The sequence below is a fragment of the Lepus europaeus genome, chromosome 10, assembly GCF_033115175.1.
Source record: "Lepus europaeus isolate LE1 chromosome 10, mLepTim1.pri, whole genome shotgun sequence".
Classification (NCBI taxonomy): Eukaryota; Metazoa; Chordata; class Mammalia; order Lagomorpha; family Leporidae; genus Lepus; species Lepus europaeus.
In genome coordinates, this window is record NC_084836.1 from 27,909,082 (window position 1) to 27,932,507 (window position 23,426).

Sequence of the window (23,426 nt, forward strand, 5' to 3'; positions counted from 1 at the left end):
CTGGGCCAAGCTGAAACCAGGAGTGTGGAACTCAGTGCTGATCTACTGCTGGATGTAGGGAGCCCAGTACATGAGCTATCACCTGTTGCTTCCCACAGTGAGGGTGCACATTAGCAGGAAGCTGGAATTGGAAGGAGAGTTGGAACTCAAACGCGAGCAGCTCTGATATGGGGTGTGGGCATTCTAAGTGGTATTTTAACTGTTATGCCAGATGCATCCTTCAGCTTACTAGAATTTATAATCTTCAACATGAAATCATGGTATTTTAATATAAAATGCTATTTATTTATGCTTATTATATGTCAAAAACTTGTGCACTATCCTTTGGTAAAATATAAGTAGAGATTTAAATGAGATAGTTTATTTTGTTTTGTGATCAGTTGATTTTTATGCTATATGATTAAACATTAATAATTTAAAAAACCAAATTGTTCCTAATGTTTCTGTTAACATCCATAATCTTGCTAACAAATTGATTCTGAGATTTAATGTTGTTAGAAATAGTAATTTGAAATACTGTCTCCACTACTTCTATCCAAGTTAAGGATATGTGATCAGCTTATTACAGATGGTATACCTTTAACTTGAACACAGTCAAAAATACATGAATAGTTAAACATTTTCTTCTTTGAAGTAAATGAAATTTTTATGTCAATATGTCAGTTCTTATATGTAATGCTGAAACACCCTAAATATGGTATAGCCATAAAATATTGTGACAAATTGCCTTTTTCTATATCAGAATTGGTACATTTAAATGAATATTTTCCTTAAGAGGTCAGTCCATGCACATATTTCAGATATGTTGCCATTCCTAAGGATGTTGTTTTGAACTTTCTTTTAATTGAATTGAAACTACTTTGTAAACCATTTGAAAATAGTTTTATTAATTTTTGGTTATTAAAATAAGCTCAAATGTCTGATCATTCAGTTCAGTCATTTACCTTATTTATTATGTTGTATTTAAAACTTAAAACCAAAGCCACCATAAATGGGCAAAGATATACTGTCACTGAAAATCCTTAAAATAAAATGTATGGTAAACTTGGGAAGAGTTTCCAGAAGAACTGTGGTGAAAGCTCTCTTGAGCAAAGACATTACTGACACAATAAAGGGTTTTCTTTCCAAGGTGTCTTCCTTAAAGATGATAGCACTTGCTTGTACTATATAATATTAATTATTGACGTGTTTAATAAATAACATTTTCAAATTTGTGCCTTACCCACAGTATAGAGCTTATCCAGAAACAGACAACAATTGTAGCTTTAGAAGTAATTGTAAACTTTAGGAATGTAAAAAGTAAAGCCAGTAAGCAGTGCTAGAAATATAAAGTTCTTTGTTAATGTCATTTGCAGTAAACCATGACTAAGGCAATATCTTTTTCAATAGTGGTTGAGTTTTATAGAAGCTTGTATTTCCAAAGTCTTTGCTTACCTGTCATTTCTTATTTTTTAATGATCAAGTTATTATTTTAATAAGAAATATTAATTTCATGTTTTTTAAAAAAGATTTATTTATTTAGTTGAAAGACAGAATTACAGAGAGGGAGAGATAGAGGGCAGTGAGAGAGAAGTCTTCCGCTGGTTCATTCCACAGGTGGTTGCACTAGCCAGGGCTGGACCTGGCTGGAGCCAGGAGCTTCATCCGTGTCTCCCACTTGGGTGCAGGAGCCTAAGCACCAGAGGCATTTTCCACTGCTTTCCCAGGTGCATTATCAGGGAGCTAGATTGGAAGTGGAGTAACCAGGGGTTGGAACAGTACCCATATGGGATACTGGTTCTGCAGACAGTGGCTTTACCCACTATGCCACAATGATGGCCACAATTTTATGTTTTATAAAATTTATTAAAATGCACAAATACAGATTCCTGTCTAGCTCTTACTGCTGACCATAAAGTGATCTAGCTTAATGAACCTTTCTATAACTTTAGTTTGATAACTTCTTGGAAAGCACATTTTTATTACAGCTGGTTTGATGATTCAGATCAAAATCTGTTGCAGATCTGAAATTACATATCTTAAAAGGAAAAGTTTATGCCATAGAAATTGGGGAGAAAATAGACATAACTTGTGTAACCTCTTTAAATTCTGAAGGATTAAAGTATAGAGTTTCAAAACTAATAAATTAAAAATTACAGTTTACTGTTTACTTAAGACACATAAAATAAGATGTCAACATTTCATTTCATGTAAATGAAATAAATTAAATTATGCATCTTGGATAGATTTCAGAAACTAATTTTAAGCCAAAAAGGTGTGAAGTAGCAATAAATGTGATAAAGAGTCAAGTTGAAATTTCCAAGAATTATTTCAATTTATAACAGCAACACATATCTATGTAATCTTAACATCTTTCTTTCTTTTTTAGACCACGATAAGTCAGCTAAGGAGTGAACTTGCCAAAGGCCCACAGGAAGTTGCTGTATATGTTCAGGAACTACAAAAGCTCAAGAGTTCAGTTAATGAATTAACACAAAAAAATCAGGTAATAATTTTAAAGCTAGATATCATGGTGAATTGATTTTATCTATCTTGAATTTCAATTTTTTGCATTTTATCTGTATCTTGGCTCAGTACATTGTTATTTACTCTGAATATATTTTAGTGTTAAATATATTCACATTATTGTGCAAAGTAATTTCCAGGACTCTTTATCTTGTAAAGCTGAAATGCTATATCCCTCCCACTTAGTTTCTGATAACTATCATTCTACTTTCTATCTTTATGAATTTTATTGTCCTAAGTGTTTCATATTAGTAGAATCATACAGTATAATCATTTTGTGACTGACTTATTTCACTTAACATATTGTCCTCATGTTTCATCCTGGTTATAGCTGATGTCAGTTTCCTTTTTAAAGCTGAATAATATTCCACTGTATTTATATCATACTATCTGTCTTAGTCTGTTTTCTGTGGCTAATAACGCTATACTATTTACTGTATAATATATAAATAAAGTAAATTTACTTTGACTCATAGTTCTGCTTTAAGCTCAAGGGACTGTATCTGTTGATGGCAGAGTCCTGAGGCAGCTCAGGGGATGGGCTCCACATGGTGAGGAACTGGGAATCCACAAGTGTATGTAGCTTCTGATCTCTCTCTTTTCTTGTAAAGCCACTGTTATTTAATCCTGGGAATTCTACTGATAACCTATGTGATCCTCCAAACACAATAGTTTCCATCCTCTTGGTATCACACAATGGGAATTAAGCTCTAACATAAGTTTCAAAGGGGACAAACAGTAATCAAACCATAACACTATCCATTACCTATTCATGAATACTTGGATTGCTTTGATTTTTTTGGCTGTTGCAAATATTGTTGCCTTCTCATGAAGGTCAGATACCTGTTTGAGAATTTGCTTATAGTTCTTTTCAGGATATATTCATAAGTGGAATTTCCATAGCATTTTGATTTTTTGAAAAACCATCATACTGATTTCCATAGTGGCATATCCCTTTATATTCCTACCAGTTGTGCAAAGGGTTTTAGATTATGTATATCCTTGACAACACTTATTATTTATTTGTTTTGTTTTGAAAATTTATTTATTTGAAAGTCAGAGAGAGAGCGCTTCCATCTGCTGGCTCATTTCCTAAATGGCTGCAATGACCAGGGCTGGGCCAGGTCAAAGCCAGAAGACAGGGGCTTCATCTGGTTTTCCCACTTTGGTGTGGGAGCCCAAGCCCTTTGGACCACCTCCTGCTTTTCCTGGGTCATTAACAGGGAGCTGAATTGGAGGTGGAGCAGCTGGGACATGAACTGGTGCTCATGTGGTATCAGGAGGTGGCTTTCCTGCTATGCCACAATGCTGCTCCCTTTTTAATTTATTCATATATTTGAAAGTGTTATAGAGAGCGAGAGACAGAGATATTTTGTTTTTAGAATAACCATTTCAGTGAGTGTAAAGTGATATTTCATCATAGTTTTGGTTGACATGTCCTTAATGGATAGGATATTGAGCATGTTTTCATGTGTTGGCCATATTACTTTAAACAGTTTTGTTGTTATTGTAAGAATTATTTACATATTCTGGATATTAACTCCTTATCAGATACATGATTTGAAAATGCTATTCAGTAGGTTCCCTTTTCACTACATTTTTATATCCTTTTCTGCTAAGAAGTTTCAATTTTGATGTTGTCTAATTTATCTACTTTGTTGCTTATGCTTTTGGTATCGTATCTAAGAAATCATTACCACATCTTTTTTTTTTTTTTCCATTTTCTCTGAACTTTTTTTTTTTTAACTTTTATTTAATGAATATAAATTTCCAAAGTATAGCTTATGGGTTACAATGGCTTCCCCCCTCCCATAACTTCCCTCCCGCCCGCAACCCTCCCCTTTCCCGCTCCCTTTCCCCTTCCATTCATGTAAAGATTCATTTTCAATTCTCTTTGTATACAGAAGATCAGTTTAGTATATATTAGGTAAAGATTTCAACATTTTGCCCATATAGCAACATAAAGTGAAAAAACTACCATTGGATTACTAATTATAGCATTAAATAGCAATGTACAGCACATTAAAGACAGAGATCCTACATAATTTTTTTTTCAAATTAATTAATTTTCTATGCCATTTCCATTTTAACACCAGGTTGTTTTTTTTTTCATTTCCGATTCTCTTTATATACAGAAGATCACTTCAGTATATAATTAGTAAAGACCTCATCAGTTTGTGCCCACACAGAAACGCAAAGTATAAAAATACTGTTTCAGTACTAGTTATAGCATCACTTTAGATCTTATGATTAGGTCTCTGATTCATATGATTAGGTCTCTGATTCATTCAGAGTTAATTTTTATGTATGTTTTAAAGAGAGGGTGCATTTTGATTCTCTCTCAGATGGATATCCATTTTTTTTCCCAGCACCATTTGTTGAAAAGACTGTCCTTTCCCAATGAATGTTCATAGCACCCTTGATATTACCTTAGTCTGGGTAGCTTTTAATTAACAGAGATTTATTTCTCATTGTTATGGAGGCTGGAAAGTCCAAAATCAAGGCACTGGCAGATTGGTATCTTGTGAGGGCCTTTTTATCTTGATCATAGATGGTGCTTTCTCCCCATGTTCTTGAATGGTAGAGGGATAAGGGATCTCTCTGAGGCCTCTTTTTAAAAGGACACTGGTCTCATTCACCTCCAAATGGCCACCTGCATATGCCATATCTTTTGGGGTTAGGATTTCAACATATGAATTTGGGATGGGGGAACACATGCACTAAGAACATATATGTGAGGCTTTATTTCTGGGCTCTCATTCTATTCCATTGTTATCTGTGTCTTTTTTTTTTTATAACAATATGCATTGTTTTGATTACTATAGCTTTGTAATAGAGATTTAAATAAAGTTTGAGACCTCCAAATTTGTTCTTTATTTTGTATTTTGTAATGTTAATTTTTTTTCTCTGATATGAACAATATAATATTTCATTTTGGAGTGGGGGGCTAGTATTTATGCTCTTTTCCCCTCATCTTTGCTTTTTTGGGGGTGAGGGAATAGAGAGTTATTAAACCCTTTTGTTCCAAGTATGAGGTGACTCTGTTGGCTGTGCTTTCATATAACTTGAACCTGACATTTTGGCAAAATATAATAACAAGGGGGAAAAGTCCAGTCAGAAAAGAACATGGTAGAAGGGGAGAAAGAAATGAACATAATTGCCTGTTGGCAGCAGGTCCTCCTATCCTAGTCAAGTCATCAGAAACTGCAGCTCTTGCCAATAGCTTATTATTATTATTATTTTGGACAGGCAGAGTGGACAGTGAGAGAGAGACAGAGAGAAAGGACTTCCTTTTGCCATTGGTTCACCCACCAATGGCTGCTGTGGTCAGCGCGCTGTGGCCGGCGCACTGCGCTGATCCGAAGCCAGGAGCCAGGTGCTTCCCCTGGTCTCCCATGGGGTGCAGGGCCCAAGCACTTGGGCCATCCTCCACTGCACTCCCAGGCCATAGCAGAGAGCTGGACTAGAAGAGGAGCAACCAGGACAGAATCCGGCATCCCGACCGGACCTAGAACCGGTGTGCCGGTGCCGCAGGTAGAGGATTAGCCTATTGAGCCACGGTGCTGGCCTTGCCAATAGCTTATTACTACCTCAAGAATGACCCTGAGGTGGAACCACCCAACTAAGCTGTTCACCCTCAGAAATGTTGGGAGGTAATAGATACTGTTTCAGGTTGATGCTGCGGAGGTTCAGGGTAGCTTTTTCCTTATACCCTTGATGTGCAGTCCTCTTTACATTCCCCAGATTATTAAGGCTTCCAAAGAACTTATGGTGGGGCTGGTGCAGTGGTTCACTTGGCTAATCCTCCGCCTAAGGCGCCGGCATCCCATATGGGCACCGGGTTCTGTCCCGGTTGCTCCTCTTCTAGTCCAGCTCTCTGCTATGGCCCAGGTGCTTGGGCCCCTGAACCTGCATGGGAGACCAGGAGGAAGCACCTGGTTCCTGGCTTCGGATTGGCGCAGTGCCGGCCGTGGGGCCATTTGGGGAGTGAACCAACAGAAGGAAGACCTTTCTTTCTGTCTCTCTCTCTCACTGTCTATAACTCTGCCTGTCAAATAAATTAAAAAAAAAAAAAAGAACTTGTGTGTGTGGGGGAGAATCATACCCATCCATGTTTGTGTATATGTGGGTGTTATATATCCGTTATATCTATGTGAGGGATAGAATATTTGAGATTTTTTTAAATAAAGTATTAATTTATTAATAAATAATGCCTTAAATATTGATATAATAGCATTTTTATGAAAAGTGATTGTTTTCTAAAACAATTCAGAGAGAATAGTGGTGATACTGCATTTATTTATTTAGTTAGTTAGTTATTTTTTGGCCAGGCAGAGTTAGACAGTGAGAGAGAGAGACAAAGAGAGTTATAGACAGTGAGAGAGAGACAGAGAGAAAGGTCTTCCTTTTGTTGGTTCACTGCCCCAATGGCTGCCATGGCTGGCGCTGCACCGATCCTAAGCCAGGAGCCAGTTGCTTCCTCCTGGTCTCTCATGCGGGTGCAGTAGCCCAAGCGCTTGGGCCATCCTCCACTGCTCTCCCTGGCAACAGCAGAGAGCTGGACTGGAAGAGGAGCAACCGGGACTAATACCTAGTGCCCCAACCAGGACTAGAACCTGGAGTGCTGGCACCACAGGCGCAGGATTAGTCAAGTGAGCCATGGCGCTGGCCGTGATTATTACATTTTTGTAAACTTCTTTAATGTGCAGTTTAATATAGGACAACCAGATTCTCATATCTGTTTTTACCTTCAATCTATGTGACGTTTTTAAAGTAAATGAAGAAAATTGTTTCACACAGATACATAGCTGGAAAAGGGAGGAATATTTTAAAAGCTATAATTGTAGTTACTTTTATTGGATGCTATACTGAAACTTGGTAAGTGATAGTTTATCAAGGTTAAGTACAATGTAGAATTTGAAACCTGATCAGTGAATGTTTTGTACTATGTAACAAAAATTCATTGGTCTTTCTTGCCTTTTGAATGGATCTTTTCCTGTGCTTGATTTGGTAACATCATTATCAGTTCTGTGGAAAATCTAAATGTTAGCACTTTCCATCATACAATATAATATAAAATCAATCACATTTGTCAATATCCTCCTCAGTCTCAGAACAGGCTTTAAATATGAGGAAGCTGTTAGGCTCATGGTAGTGGGATACAAGTTTTCCAAATTCTAAATGTCATTTGAAAACTTGAATTTTATCATTGGCAACGGAAACTATCAGTTCTTTTCCTTGAGGTAGCAGATTCTTTTCTTATTTAAGTCTTAATAATCATAGCTTGTCATTATTTCCACTAAAAATTGTGTTTCATAGAAAATGTGACAAGTTTACTTTATAACTTAGTAGTATAAGTGCCTTTCCTCACTAACTGTATTATACTGTGGCCTACAGCAAAAGTATTCATTGTATATGAGTACTTTCTTTTTTTCACTGGGTCTTCCTTTTTCCCTGCCACTACAAATTTTATAGCTGTGAACATCTATATACAAATCTTATGCATTTGTATAAGAATTTCCCTATATTATATGCCAATAAGTAAAGTTGCTGCATTGTAAGGTATGTAAAAAGCATACATGCTCAATTTACTTTGAGATCACAAACTGCTTACTCTAAGTAAAGTTCTGTACTCCCAACCCTCCTTTTTCTCTTGTCAAACTATTAAAAGAAAATTTCTATGTAATAATTTAGTTCCTCAATGTGTTAGTCATTTTTTTGAGGTCAGACAACTAACTGTATAAAGAGAAAATGTTTAATTGGCTCACAGTTTTGGAGGCTGAAGTCCCAGATTGACAACCCTTTTGGTTTGGTCTCTGGGGGAAAAGATGGCAACGTCAGGGTGCATTTGGGAGAAGGATCACGGGATGAACCAGGAAGCAGCAAAAGTGACTGTCATGAGAATTCTCTTCAGAGGTACATCCCCAAGTCTTAAGGACTACCCCCAATACCGCTAGACCCTCATAAACACCATAATTAGATTAGCGTTCATCCTCTTAGTCCCATTAATTTATGACTGGAATTTAAGTGTCTGTGTAAGTTTGAGGGCCAAATAATATTAAAACTGTAAACTCAGTTTAATTTGTAGTTCTTTGAGCTACGAACGTACCTTCTACCTATTGAAAACTGACCAGGACTTGTGTAGAGACAACTGTACATGCAATGGATATTTATGGTCATTGAAACTTACTATGCATTTTTGAAATATTAAAGTAATAAAGAACAGGATTTAACAATGATAGGTGGAATATAAAATCAAATATTCAAGCCTCAGATTGCATATATAGTGTTCTTTAGTATCTGAGGAGATTGGTTCCAGACCTCCATGCAGATACCTAAATCTGTGGATACTCAAGTCCCTTTTATAAAATGATGTAGTATTTGTATATACCTTTCTGTGTACTTTAAATGATCTCTAGAGTACTGATAATACAATGTCAATACTATGTAAGTAGTTGTTATGTTGTATTATTATTTGTTTATGTTTATTTAGTTTTATTTAATTTTTTAAAAATTATTTTTCAAATACTTCGATGCAATTGTTTAAAACCAACAGATATGGAACTGATGTATATGGAGAACCAACCACATATATTTGCACACACATATACATATGTATGTACACACATTATTGAGAAAGTACTGTGGATATTTTATGGATAATACATAGAGTCAAGATGATTTAGTGTGGTAAAATAGGAACATATTTGATTAGGGAATTAAAGTGTATTCTACTAATCTTAGTAATGTCTATTATATAATCATAATACTTCACAATTTTTTAAAAAATATTTTCCTATTTAGGATCTGATCTACAGACAGAGCAAGCACAGAATTGCATCTGCCTTTTCTTGTTATCTTCATTCTCTAATTATCCTACAACATCTCTTCTCACCTATATCTTTGACAAGCCATAATTGTTAATGATGGTGATAGAAATGTTTTGACTTTAGAAATCTGTGTATATGGACCTTTGAAGACTATTAAGTAAAATGCCCTTGGCAGCTTTTATGGGTTACAGGAAGCATCAAGGTGGATAGATAGCATTGTACTATATAATGATGGAAAAGATAATTGCTATTGTGTTAATGTCAAAGCTTTCACCTTTAAACCAATGTGTTATAATTACTGGTCGTGTAAACTTAAAATCAAAATCAGAGAATTGAAGACTCTTCTTTCTTAGTCTCTAATAAAACCATATTCTACCTTCAAACAAAATCCTGTAACTCAATTTAATTACTATTTTTATATAAATTCTGTACAAAATTATATTACTTTTCTAAGGCTACTAATATAGATTACTTTAAGAGAATGCGTCTTTTGGAGGGATCTAAGCTGTCACTCATTTTCTACCTCATTGCTCTCCTTTTCCAAGGGTCTTAGTTTTAAGGTACTTATAGGCATAAGTGGAAGCCAGAAGTGGCAGGTAGCTATTACATTGCTGTATATCCTCACTGTGTTGCAAAGTGTAATAAGTCATTGGATTCTGTGGGTACCATATCCAGAACAAACACACATTCAACCAGCAATTGATTGAAAATATTTGAAAAGAAAATTGTGTCTGAACATATTTAGGCTTTTTTTTCTTGTCATTATTCCCTGAAAAATATCACGTAACAACTTTTTACCTATCATTTACATGTGTTGGTTATAGATAATCTAAAGGTAATTTGAGTTGTGCAGGAGGGTATTTGTAAGTTATATATAGATACTATGCTATTTTATGTAAGGGACTTGGGCATCCACAGATTTTGACATCCATGGTGGGTCTTGGAACTGAGGGTTGATTGTAGTGTACTGATATTATGAGCAGTATAGTATGGCGGCCAAAGGGATGTTTAAATCCCAGCTTTGCCACTTACTAGTTGTGTGTGATACTTAACTTCCCAGTCTGTTTTCCCTTCTGCTAAGAAGTTGTTATGCCCATTTGACTCTGGAATAATGAGTTTCAAAAAAATTAAAGATGTTGAAGTACATATTTGGCTTTTAGTAGGAACCTCAGTGAATGGTAATTATTGTTTTTATTTGATCCATGTTTTGATGCAGGGTTGGGTTAAGAACAAGGTGGAAATTTTTCTAATTTACTGCCTATAATATCACAAAGGCTTTTGTAGAGACATAACATTTTAAATATTCAGATATAAAAGGAATGAAATTCTGTCATTCCCATCAAAATGGTAGCAACTGGAGGATATAATGTTGAGTGAAATAAGCTAGATACAGAAAGACAGATTCTGCATGTTTTCTCTTATATGTGGGAGCAAAAATTTTTAAAAAATCAAAAATGAAAACAAAAAAAGTCTGCATGTACAAGCTTTGCTGCAAATATAGTATTTTGTAAAATATAGATATCAAACACATAATGAATAAAAAAGACATAACATTTTAGCTAAGTCTTTAAGGATGCTGAAGAGCTTTTCACTTGGCAGAGGGGTTAATGCACTATTATGTTGAAAGCTATACAGACAAAAGGCATGAAAGCACATAGGTGCATACACATCTTATAACATAAAATGTTAACTAGGCACCAAGTAGTTTGATTTGTTTTTTCTCTTACCAAATTGTTTTGAAGAGCACTTTGTGAGCTATAAAGCTTTAAAAAGTATTATTTTTTTTCCACTCATTCTTGTTACCTGGGCAAGTAACGAATGAATAATTAAGACTTATGTAGGAAATTTGTTACTGAAAGAAAATACATGGAGAAAACAATTTAAGGTAAAATCAAATGAGACTGAACCTATGAAGGGAAAGAATTTTGACTATACAAATAATAATTATGTTATGAGCTAGGCTTAATGTTCATTTTATAATTTAAACTTGAATAGGGCATTTTAGGGAGCCTAAATTGACTCACTAATTAGCTAAGTTGTATTGTGAAAAATGTATTGGATTTGCAATTGTAATCTGTGACTCTGCCACTTGCCCAAATCATTTCAGGTTCTCTCAACTTCAGCTTTCCTCACATTTAAAGAGGGATGAGATGTCTATCTCTTATGTAAATTTGGTTGTCAGGATTAATTTGGAGAAGTCAAAGTACTCTTCTTTCCTTTCTTTTTTTTTTTTTTTTGAAGATTTATTTATTTATTTGAAAGTCAGAGTTACACAGAGAGAGAAGAGGCTGAGAGAGAGGGAGAGGGAGAGAGAGAGGTTTTCCATCCGCTGGTTCACTCCCCAGTTGCCCGCAATAGCCAGGAGCCAGGAGCTTCCTCCCGGTTCCCAAGCGGGTGCAGGGTCCCAAGGACTTGGGCCATCTTCTACTGCTTTCCCAGGCCATAGCAGAGAGCTGCTATTGGAATTGGAGCAGCTGGGTCTCCAACCAGCGCCCATATGGGATGCCGGCACTGCAGGCCAGGGTGTTAACCCACTGCGCCACAGTGCTGGCCCCCTCTTATTTCATTTAATGGAGTTTACTGTGATTTTTAAAAAAAATCAGTTTTCAATAACTATATATTCATTGTAATGTTTTGTTTTGGATTCCACAGAAAGACTATAGTAAGAGTGAAAAGTTTGTAATATTAAACAGCCTTTTTTGTGTATAAAAATTATATGAGTTTTATATTGTAATATTGACTAAAACACTTACCAGGACATGGTATTGCTCTAAAAATTACTTGAATAATTAGAGTAATTAAAAGTATTAGGAAAGGAAGTAAATTGTTGAATTGATATTTCAGAACTTGACAGAAAAGTTGCTGAAGAAAGAACTAGACTATGTCCAGTTAGAAGAGAAACATAATGAAGAATCTGTGAGCAAAAAGAATATACAAGCAACCCTTCATCAAAAAGACCTAGATTGTCAACAGCTTCAGTCAAGATTATCTGCGTCTGAAACTTCCCTGCAGAGAACACAAGCTGAACTAAGTGAAAAAGGAGAAGCTACTCAAAAGCTCAAAGAAGAGTTATCCGAAGTAGAGACTAAGTACCAGCATCTTAAAGCAGAGTTTAAACAGCTACAACAACAGAGAGAAGAAAAGGAACAACATGGGTTACAACTCCAAAGTGAAATTAACCAAGTAAGAGATGTTAATTGTATTTATGGTAATTCCTCTATGGTTTCTTCTTAGTGTGCTTGATGATTATTTGATCATAAAGTAGTGTTTATTCAAAAAGTGTAATTTAAAAATTAACTCTATTTTTATACTCAAATTTTATCTCACTTCTTTTTATTTCAATTTTCCTTAAGAAAAAATGATAATATCTTTGTTGTGAAGTGTTTATAAATTAAATATAAAAATTGCTTAGAGTTGTAGCATGTGGTAGTTGGTACTAATTTTGGCTGCTATAATTAGTTCAAATTGTTGAGCATTCTCTAAATGAAAAATTCTTTTTTTTTTTTTGTTACTAAATTTTTAAAACAATTATTGTTAAAACGAGTGGTGGGGCTGGTGTTACGGCATAATGAGTTAAGCTGCCACATACAACACCAGCATTTCATGTCAGAGTTTCAGTTTGAAGTCTGGCTGCACCACTTCTGATCCAGCTCCCTGCTAATGCACGTGGGAAAGCAACAGAAGATGACTCAAGTACTTGGGCCTCTGCCACTCATGGGAGACCAGGGTGTAGTTCCTGGCTCCTGACTTCAACCTGACCCATACCTGGATGTTGCAGCCATTTGAGGAGTGAACAAGCAGATAGAAGATCCCTTTCTCTTTCTATCTCTCCCTCTCTGTTGGTCACCCTGCCTTTAAAATAAAATAAATAAATCTTCAATAGTAAGATAAAATAAAATATAGTATAAAATTAGATATTTAAGAATTAGAAAGAGTCCTAACAGCTGTTCTTTGAGGTAAAAAATATCAGATAAAGTTTGATGCTTCTTTTGGCTTTGCCACCAACTTAATCATTTAATGTCTGTATTCTATTTATTGCTTATAAGTAACATTAAAAATTAGTTGAAAAATGATGGGGGGAAAGCCACAACAATACAAAAGTTGCACTTTGTAAATTCACATTTATGAAATAAAAAATTAAAAAAATTAAAAAATAAAAAAAATTTTAAAAAATTAGTTGAAAAATGAAAGTTTGAGAAACATTAAAGTCCTCAGCCACATTTTTTATAGTACTCAATTGTTTTTACTTAAGTGGCATTGATGCTTTATTTATTATAATTAATTATTTTCATGGCTTCCTACTTCTCTAGATAAAATATTAACAATTTGGAATTATTCAATAATTTATTGAACTTCATTCATGTTTCAGGAATTAGAGTAAGTACTTCACATATGCTATCACTGATTTTTAGGATTAGCTGTAAGTTTCATGATACAGTGGATTAGAAGTGTTAGCAATATTTGTCTAGCTTGTCTTCTCCTTCTCTGTTTCCATTACTCTTTTTATTTTACTTTTAACCCACTCAACAAACACTAACAAACTCTCTGCCTAAGTGTCGTTCCTGTTAAATCAATTTTTTGTGTGGCTACCAGAGTAATCAATCTTCTTTTAAAAAATTTTTTTTAAAATTGTATTTAAGTTATGCAAGTTTCATGTATTTCATATATACAGATTTAGGAACATAGGGTAATCAATCTTACAAAAAAAAATCTTTCCATGTTCCAACCACCCTTTAAACCATTTAATAACTCTTTGTGCTTCAGTAGATTAAGTTCAGGTGCCTTGTTATACCATCCTGTTCCCCCAGTGATCTTGTCAGCCTGCCTCCTCAGTTCTTTACTGTTCTTTTTTTTTTTTTTTTTAAGATATATTTATTTATTTGAAAGGTAGAGTTATAGAGAGACAGAGAGACGGAGAGAGAGGGAGAGAGGGACAGAGGGAGAGGGAGAAGTCTTCCATCCACTGTTTCACTCCCCAAATGGCCACATCAGCTGAAGCTACGCTGATCCAAACCCAGGAGTCTTGAGCTTCTTCTGGGTTGCCTATGCCAGTACAGAGGCCCAAATTGGGCCATCTTCCACTGCTTTCCCAGGCCATAGCAGAGAATTGGATAGGAAGTGGAGCAGCCAGGAGTAGAACCATTGCCCATAGCGGATGCCAGCACTACAGGCAGCGGCTTCACCTGCTACACCACAGCGCCGGCCCCTTACTCTTCTTTATTTTATTCTCCATTACAGAAATACAGGAGTGTGCTAGGTGTTCTCCACATGTTATGTTGTATCTTGCTCTTGTGGCATTATTTAACATTATTTAGTCTGTCTTCATGATTGAAGATATTCTTGTTCTTCTTCACCTTGAAAAATACTGCTTCACTCATCACTTTCCTAGAAATCATTTTCTTTTTTTTCCTTTTCTCTCTCTCTCTCTCTCTCTCTCTCTCTCTCGGGATATATTTTTCTCTATTTGAAAGGCAGAGTTACAGTGAGAGGGAGAGAGAGAGAGAGGTCTTCCATCTGCTGGTTCACTCTCCAAATGGCCCCAATAGCCAGGGCTGGGCCAGGCTGAAGCCAGGATTCAGGAGCTTCCTCTTGGTCTCCCAAGGGGGTGCAGGAGCCCAAGCAACTTGGCCTTCCTTCGCTGCTTTCCTAGGCCCATTAGCAGAGAGCTAGATTGGAAGTGGAACAACCGGGACTTGAGCTGGCACCCAATATGGAAGGCTGGCACTGTGGGCAGTAGCTCATCCCATTATGCCACAGCACTGACTCCCAGAAATCATTTTCTAAACACTGCCACTGCTTTCCTTAGCCCCAGGATGGCTTAAGTATGCAAATATGGTAGAAATTTTACTTACTGCGTTGAAGTATATATTGTGATTTATATTTTTCTTCCTGTGGGTGCCAAAACCATGTCTTACTTATTTATCCTCACTACCTAGCATGTTTTTTTCTGGTGATATTAGAGAAAATAATTTGAGAAATTGATGGTACTAACCTCCAGGGAAAATTTCTTCTTTTTTTTTGATTGGATGACATTTGAGCTAACTTATCTTTTTTAAAGAAATAATCATTTTTTCTATTTTAGAAAATGTAGCTTTATGTTTAGATTTATGTGCCAATTTGTAGACAGGAATGCTTTGGGTTCTTTCCAAAACCCAAATGTAATAAGTCAGCTATGCTGATTATTAACTTTGAAAACCAACAAGAATCATTGTGGAATTAAAAAAAATTACTTTGTAATAGGTGCCAGGGTGTCTTAATTTTTAATTTTCATTTTATTATTTTAGATTTCTCAAGTGATTCCAACACTGACTTTTTTTTTAAGATTTATTTATTTGAAAGTCAGAATTACACAGAGAGAGAAGGAGAGGCAGAGGGTCTCCATCCACTGCTTTACTCCCCAGTTGGCTACAATGGCTGGAGCTGAGCCAATCCGAAGCCAGGATCCAGGAGCTTCTTCTGGGTCTCTCCCGAGGGTGCAGGGGCCCAAGGACTTGGACCAGCTTCTACAGCTTTCCCAGGTCGTAGCAGAGAGCTGGATTAGAAGTAGAGCAGCCAGGACTCGAACTGGCACCCATATGGAATGCCGGCACTCCAGGCAGCTTTACCCGCTACACCACAGTGCCAGCCCCCAACACTGACTTTCAAATGAGAGGCCCTGGTTCTGTTTTTTTTTTTTTTTAATTTTTATTTATTTATTTTTTATTTTAAGAGAGCCATAAAACAAAATCAAAAGCCATGGTGTTTTCAAAACTTTATGTGAGCTGTTATAGTTTATGTGATTAAAATTTAATTGTTAGGGGCTGATGCTGTAACGTAGAAGGTTAAGCCTCCACCTGCAGTACCAGCATCCCATATGGGTACCAGTTTAAGACCTGGCTACTGCATTTCCTATCCAGCTCCCTGCTAATATACCTGGGAAAGCAGTGGAAAATGGCCCAAGTACTTGTGCCCTTGCACCCACATGGGAGACACTGAAGAAGCTACCGGCTCCTGGCTTTGGCCTGTCCTGGCCCTGGCTGATGCTGCCATTTGGGGAGTGAATGAGTGGGTAGAAGACTAATTCTGTCTGTCTCTCTCTTACCCTCCTCCCTCTTTCTCTGTATCTCCTGCCTTTCAAATAAATAAATACATCTTTTTTTATTTATTTATTTATTTTTTTATTTTTTTTGACAGGCAGCGTGAATAGTGAGAGAGAGAGAGACAGAGAGAAAGGTCTTCCTTTGCCTTTGGTTCACCCTCCAATGGCCGCCACGGCTGGCGCACTGCGCTGATCCGATGGCAGGAGCCAGGTGCTTCTCCTGGTCTCCCATGCGAGGGCAGGGCCCAAGCACTTGGGCCATCCTCCACTGCCTTCCTGGGCCATATCAGAGAGCTAGCCTGGAAGAGGGGCAACCGGGATAGAATCCGGCGCCCCGACCGGGACTAGAGCCCAGTGTGCCGGCACCGCAAGGTGGAGGATTAGCCTAGTGAGCCGCGGCGCCGGCCCAATAAATACATCTTTTAAAAAAATTAATTGCTGGCCGGTGCCGTGGCTCAACAGGCTAATCCTCCGCCTTGCGGCGCCGGCACACTGGGCTCTAGTCCCGGTCGGGGTGCCGGATTCTGTCCCGGTTGCCCCTCTTCCAGGCCAGCTCTCTGCTGTGGCCCGGGAGTGCAGTGGAGGATGGCCCAAGTGCTTGGGCCCTGCACCCCATGGGAGACCAGGATAAGTACCTGGCTTCTGGCTTTGGATCAGCGTGGTGCGCTGGCCGCGGCGGCCATTGGAGGGTGAACCAACGGCAAAGGAAGACCTTTCTCTCTGTCTTTCTCTCTCTCTCTCACTATCCACTCTGCCTGTCAAAAATAAAATTAAAAAAATTAATTGTTGGTGGGCATTTGGGCTAGTGTATATGGTACCAGTTTCGATCCCCATGTCCTACATTGGAGTGTCTGGCTCTGGCTCCAATTCTAGTTTTCCACCAATGCAAGTCCTTGGAGGCAGTAGTGATGGGTCAGGTAAGTAGTTTCTTCCTACTCATGTGGGAAACCTGGATTTAGTTCCTGGCTTTTAGCTTTAGCCTTGGCCACTGTAGGCATTTGGGGAGTGAACAAGTAGATGAGAGCACTCTCTCTCCCTCAGTCTTTCTGTTTCTTTCTCTGTATGTCCTCTGTATCTCAGCTAAATAAGTTCCCCCAATGTATTGAGAAAATTAAGGTGTTTTTGAAAAATAAAACATTGGAAAGTAGTAGTGTATGTGTTTGTGTGTGATATATATAAATATATACACACACACACACACACTTTTTTTTTTTTTTCAGTTACATAGCAAACTTCTTGAGACAGAGCGCCAACTAGGGGAAGCTCATGGTAGGCTGAAGGAGCAGAGACAACTTTCAAGTGAAAAGCTGATGGATAAAGAACAGCAAGTGGCTGATTTACAACTCAAACTTTCTCGTTTAGAAGAACAGGTAAGCTAGCATTTCAAAAGTTTCTAATAGCAAGTTATTTTATAATAGCAAAAATAGCATCTTAGATCTTGTTGTGGTTCATCAATGATTTTTAATTGTCGAACTTTAAGTGAACTTTTTAAAGAAAACTTTAAATTGCATCGTGCATTCTTCCCTACTAAAAATATCATACTTATAAACTACATTAAGTACATTAAATCATTTTTATTGTGAATGTGTCCCTTAAACTCCTCAGCAAAAGTGAATTCAGAAAGCTACTCTTTACACAAGAAAAATTCTGGGGGTGAACCTTTGTTAAGCAGTTGGAGCTTTCCTATACAGAAAGTTCCACTTATTAATGAATAGCTGATGAGGATCATTAATGACAAAGTTGGTACATATGAACTTTGAATTACATTTGAGGATTTCCACTTTTAAAAATTAAGAATATCAATGAAAATACTATCCTAATTAAAGAATATGTTATCTTAATTAAAGATGTAGCTGCTAAAAATGGTACACATGATATGGTTAGAGTAAATGTTATTTAATTATGTCTTTTATTGAAATTGACCAAATATTCAGGTTAAAAGCTATAACTTCAGTAGATTTTCTGCTAGACCTACAGTCGTAAGTATAGTAAATGATCCTATTTGCCAATGAATGATAAATATGACAGGTGTGGAAAAAGACAAAAGAAATACTGATACGGTTATAAATAATTTATATGTAATTCCTTGAACGTGTTTATATACAAAAAACAATGATAAAATAAATGCCATCATGGAGAAAGATTTTGTTCTTTTTAGGATGAGAGTTTTGCTAAGAGATTATTTTATTGATCATGAGTTTAAGATTCTGAAAGTAATCTAAATTTATTTTTCTGTTCACATTTGAGAATTGGAGTAATGTCAGATATTTATGAATGATAGCATTATGCTTATAGGTTGTCAATGACAATGTCAATTTTTTTTTAAGTTGAAGGAAAAAGTAACAAATTCCACGGAGTTGCAGCATCAATTAGATAAAACAAAGCAACAGCATCAGGAACAGCAGGCTCTTCAGCAAAACACTACAGCAAAACTTCGAGAAGCTCAGGTAAATATTATTTGAACCATTAGCCTTTAAAACAAAAATTAAACCACATTGCTGTTCTTTTGCTGTGGAAAACTAGATAATGCCAAATACTTTATTGTGAAGGGCTTTGATCCTTTTTGTTATTTAGATAGTCAGAAAATCTTTTTTTATTATGTTGAAAATTTTTTCTAAAATGGCTTAAAAATTTATTTTAAACTTCAATTATATATTTACACATAGATTTCTGTAAATATTTGTTTAAATTTATTAAATTTTCTTATATTAAATATATTTAGCTAAATAAATTGATATAAATTATTACTTATAATTAAACATTACTTATTAAATTTCCTTATTTAAAAAATAAAAAATGTTCACATAAAATTTTCTGGTTTAGTTAGCCCAATAAAAAAAGATATTTTGTATTTTTTACAGTAAAACCTGATATTTGTTTGTCATATCTTTTCCTGCTTCATAACCCTCATGAGAACCTTGGAATTGTAGGTATAGAAAATATTACTGATTGAGGTAAATTCATAGAGATCTTGCAGCATTTCTTAGAAGATTGAAAGAAGTTTTTATTTTGTGATGGTGAAGGGAGGGTACCCAAATGTTTGAAATGTATTTGATTTTAATCTTCATTTGTTCCTTGATTCTTTCATTAGTTCATTTAATATTATTGAACACTGTGTGTCAGGAACTGTCCTCATCACTGAAGATAAAGAGACACAGTGCCTGCCCTTTAGCACTTGGCAGTTTACTTATGGGTACACAGGAACAGTGTTGGAATTTGAGGGAGGCAGTAAGTAATATGTTTCTCTTTCCCTTCCGAGTTTGGAGAGTGGCATAGGAGTCAGAGTTCAGAATATTGGATTCTTTGTTGTTGTGCTTTTATTCAGTTAGTCAGCAAATATGTTTTAACGTCTACTCACAGCTGGGAACTGATTTTGTGAATATGGCAGCAAATAAAACAGACAAACATGAGCTTTCATGGAGCTTACTGAGGTAAATAGATGCGATGTACAATGTGGTGATAAGTGCTGTGGAGTCATAAAGAGGAGGTATGGGGGCCGGGGGGAGCCGAAGGTGGAACACAATGGTAGAGTTTTTGAAGAAGCCTCTATGAAAGGCTTGAAGCAAGGGAGGGCATGAGCCATGATATCAGGGAGAAGAGTATCAGTAGGCCATTAAGAGATTGTGAGCGGGAGCATGTCTGAGGAGTAGCAGGAAGTCCATGGCTGGAGTTGTGTGAGTGGTTAAATGCAGAGAGCCACAGTCAAGAGGTCACAGGCTCTCTAGAACATGCAGAGGCTCATAGGAAATTTTAAGGACTTTATTTTACTGCGGTCAGAGGAGAAATCCCTGCAAGGTTCTGAGGAATGGTGCGACATGATCCTACCCTATCTGCTGTGATGAGAGTAGATTATAGGGCCACCTAAGTACAAGCTAAGAGACTACTGCAGTAATCCAGGCAAAAAACAATAGGGTTTGGACCAGAGTAGAAACAGTGCAGGTAGTTAAAAGTGGTCATATTCTAGATATATTTTAAAGGTAATGCTGACTCATAGTGACAGATTGATGGTGGTATTGAGGGAGGAGTCAATGCTGACTCAAAGGGTTTTGGTCTGGTCAATCAGAAGATAAAAACTGAGAATCCCATTGGAGTTGGTAACATTGAAATTTTTGATGACCTTGGTAAGAGCAATTTGGATAGGGGATGTGGGACAAAAACCATATTAGAGAGGGCTCAAGAGAGAATGGGAAGAGAGTAATTTGACAGAGTGAATAAAGAAACTCCAGTTTTACTGTAAAGGCTGGGAAAGAAACTGAGTAGTAAAGCTAGTGTAGGGAATTTGGCATAGGGCAGCAGCCAAGTGGGCTTTCTTATTACTGTGCCCAGAATTAAATTTTATTCATCTGGCCACAGACAAAGATGGGCATAGCAGCCTATCACCTTCTTAGAGGCAGAGTGTCTCCCATATTGGGGAACATAAGGGATCATATGAACATGCTTTGTTCCTTATTCTGCACTTTCTAGTGATGTTAAACTCTTATTCCCTGAGGAGGAATGAGAAGAGAATAGGGAATGGACCATGCAAAGTCCTTCAATATGGACCCATGAAGAGTCCAAAAAACTTAGTCCGAGAAGTAGTTCTAAGTGTATATATGTGTATGAAATTTTTATGGTAGCATCAAGGGCAATTACCTAACCCATACAGAGTCTGGAACAGAGCAGTCATAGAAGACTTCTTTTTTTTTTTTTTAAGATTTGTTTTTATTTATTTGAAAGGCAGAGTTAGAGAGAGGGAGAGAGAGAGAGACAGCGAGATCTTCCATCTGCTGATTCACCCTCCAAATGACTATAAAAGCTAGGGCTGTGCCAGGCCGAAACCAGGATCATGGAACCCCTTCCTTGTCTCCCACATGAGTGCAGGAGCCCAAGCACTTGGGCCATCTTCTGCTGCTTTCTCAGGCACATTAGCAGGGAGCTGGATTAGAAGTGGAACAACCAGGTCTCAATTGGCACCCAAATGGGGTGCTGGTGTTGCAGGTATTGGCTTAAACTACTATACAACAATGCTGTCCTGGGTGGGAGATTTCATATAAGTGAAAATCTGAGTCATAAAGAATGAGTAGATATTTTGGGGTGTAAAGATGATGATGAGCGTATATGCCAAGTAGAAGCTACAAGGAACAAGGATTCTGAGGCCAGTATGAACTTAACCATTAGATATTGCTGGAGCTGGATGTGTGAGTTAGAGATTAGAGGAGATGCTAAAGCATTAGATATGAGTAAGTTTTTGGAAGACCTTATGCGACATTTATATTTAAAGTTGGAAATGTTTCAAGGCCTTAGAAATGCCCTAGTCATATTTTCTTTTTTAAAGTAGATTATTCTTGCAGTTGTATAAAGTTTGGAAGGAAATATTCTGAAACAGGTCAATTAAAATGCTAATATTTTGCAGCCACTCAGACAAAAAATAATATCCTATTTCAAGCAGTTGTTAAAGTCATAGGAACAAATGTGAGAAGTACTTGGGAAGTAAAATAAATAAAACTTGTTGAGTTAATAGATGTAGGGGATGAAGGAGAAAGAGAATGACTTACGGATGGTTAACATTAGGAACATAGTAAACTAGTGTCATCAACACTGTTAGTGAACATGAAACAATTGACCATTATTTTTGAAATTTAAATGCAAACGGTTTAAAGATTGGGCAGAAACTGGAGGTGGGGGGTGGCTGGAGGGGCTTGACCTGGATGTAATATTAAGAAGAGAAGAGGCTTCAACAAAGGGGCTCATAGACAGGGAGTTATTAAGGATACTGGAAGACAGACTGACTACATGATGAAATACTGATAAGAAGCTATAATTGTTGCTGATACAGTGGAGGAGGGTGTGAGTTTGAACTTATTCCTGGAATCTTGAGGGAATATAGGTAAATATTGGACACACACACACATACACACAGAGAGATGGAAAATTCAAGGAGGATTGTTCTTGAAAATCCATGTTGATGGAAAAAGTTGGAGATAATATAACAATCAGGCAAACAGAGATTGAAAAGTTAGAAGTTAGAAATTTGTAGTGGCATAATTTAACAGAGATTTGTGTTTTTGCTCTAACAGTGTTTAGAATTATCAGAGTGTGAAAAAATCAGATTGTGACATCAATTTAGGGTTGGACTTTTTGGGCGTGACTCTCTTAGAAATTTGAGGGTGAAAGGAAGTGGTCAATGTGGCTGAAAGCATAGTTAAGGTTACTTCATATCCAGATGTTAGGTTTGAGAAGTAAAATCTAGGAATGTGCTGAATAAGCTAGAAGGAAGTTGAGGTCTCTGACACTGAAGAGCAGAAATGAGGTCGTGAAATTGGAAGACAGTTAAGAAAATGTGGTCACAGAGTAGGATGGTTGGACTTTTTTAGTTGGAACAATTTTAGGTGATTAAAAGATCCAGTATATGAGAGAGTGAAATGCAGAATGAGGAAAGGTCCAGGAATTAAGATGATATGCATGTTGAGGCTATGCTCTTAATTCTCTGTGTATTTTGTATTTCCCAGGAAATTGGCAGAAATTGGGATTGAAAGAAAGACTAAATCAGGTCTCAAGTCTTCAGAGAATGAGGTAGGGATTTATAGATGATAGCAACAAAGAGTAGAGGGTAGAATAAGCAAGAATGACATACTTTCTAAGCTGCCTGAAGGTTTTGCTTGAAAGAGAGAACAGTAGCAGCAAAAAACTGGAAAGGGTCAGTCTCTGCCTGCCCTGTGGAATAGGCCTTACTGGCAGAGAGGGTGAGGGGGGAATGGACATCTGTAAATGGAGAACCAGATTTTAATTTAGACTTAATGACTTTTATGGAAAAAAATCCTAGGCTTGGAACTATGATTCCAGTAGATGAATGGAATTTGAAGAAAGGGGTTATTGGTGGCAGGAACAGCGTCTGGGAGCAGAGATTATCTTTCAGCATTTCGTGACTAACGCTTAGAGGGATGAGAAGCATGTTTGAAAGTGATTATCTCAAATATTTTAATATTGACACAAATCATCGAGGGTACCAGCTGGTTGCAGGCTCTGTCTCATCG

At 36.8% G+C, this 23,426-nt stretch overlaps 1 protein-coding gene across 1 annotated transcript in view; it reads left to right on the forward strand.

The window, feature by feature from the left end:
* Positions 1–23,426, forward strand: part of EEA1 (early endosome antigen 1) — a 160,523-nt gene that overhangs the window by 90,223 nt on the left and 46,874 nt on the right. Inside the window, exons 10-13 of the mRNA XM_062203134.1 lie at positions 2,369–2,485; positions 12,180–12,518; positions 17,634–17,783; positions 18,741–18,860. Of these exons, the coding sequence (XP_062059118.1) occupies positions 2,369–2,485; positions 12,180–12,518; positions 17,634–17,783; positions 18,741–18,860 (726 nt within the window). The remainder of the gene's footprint in view (positions 1–2,368; positions 2,486–12,179; positions 12,519–17,633; positions 17,784–18,740; positions 18,861–23,426) is intronic.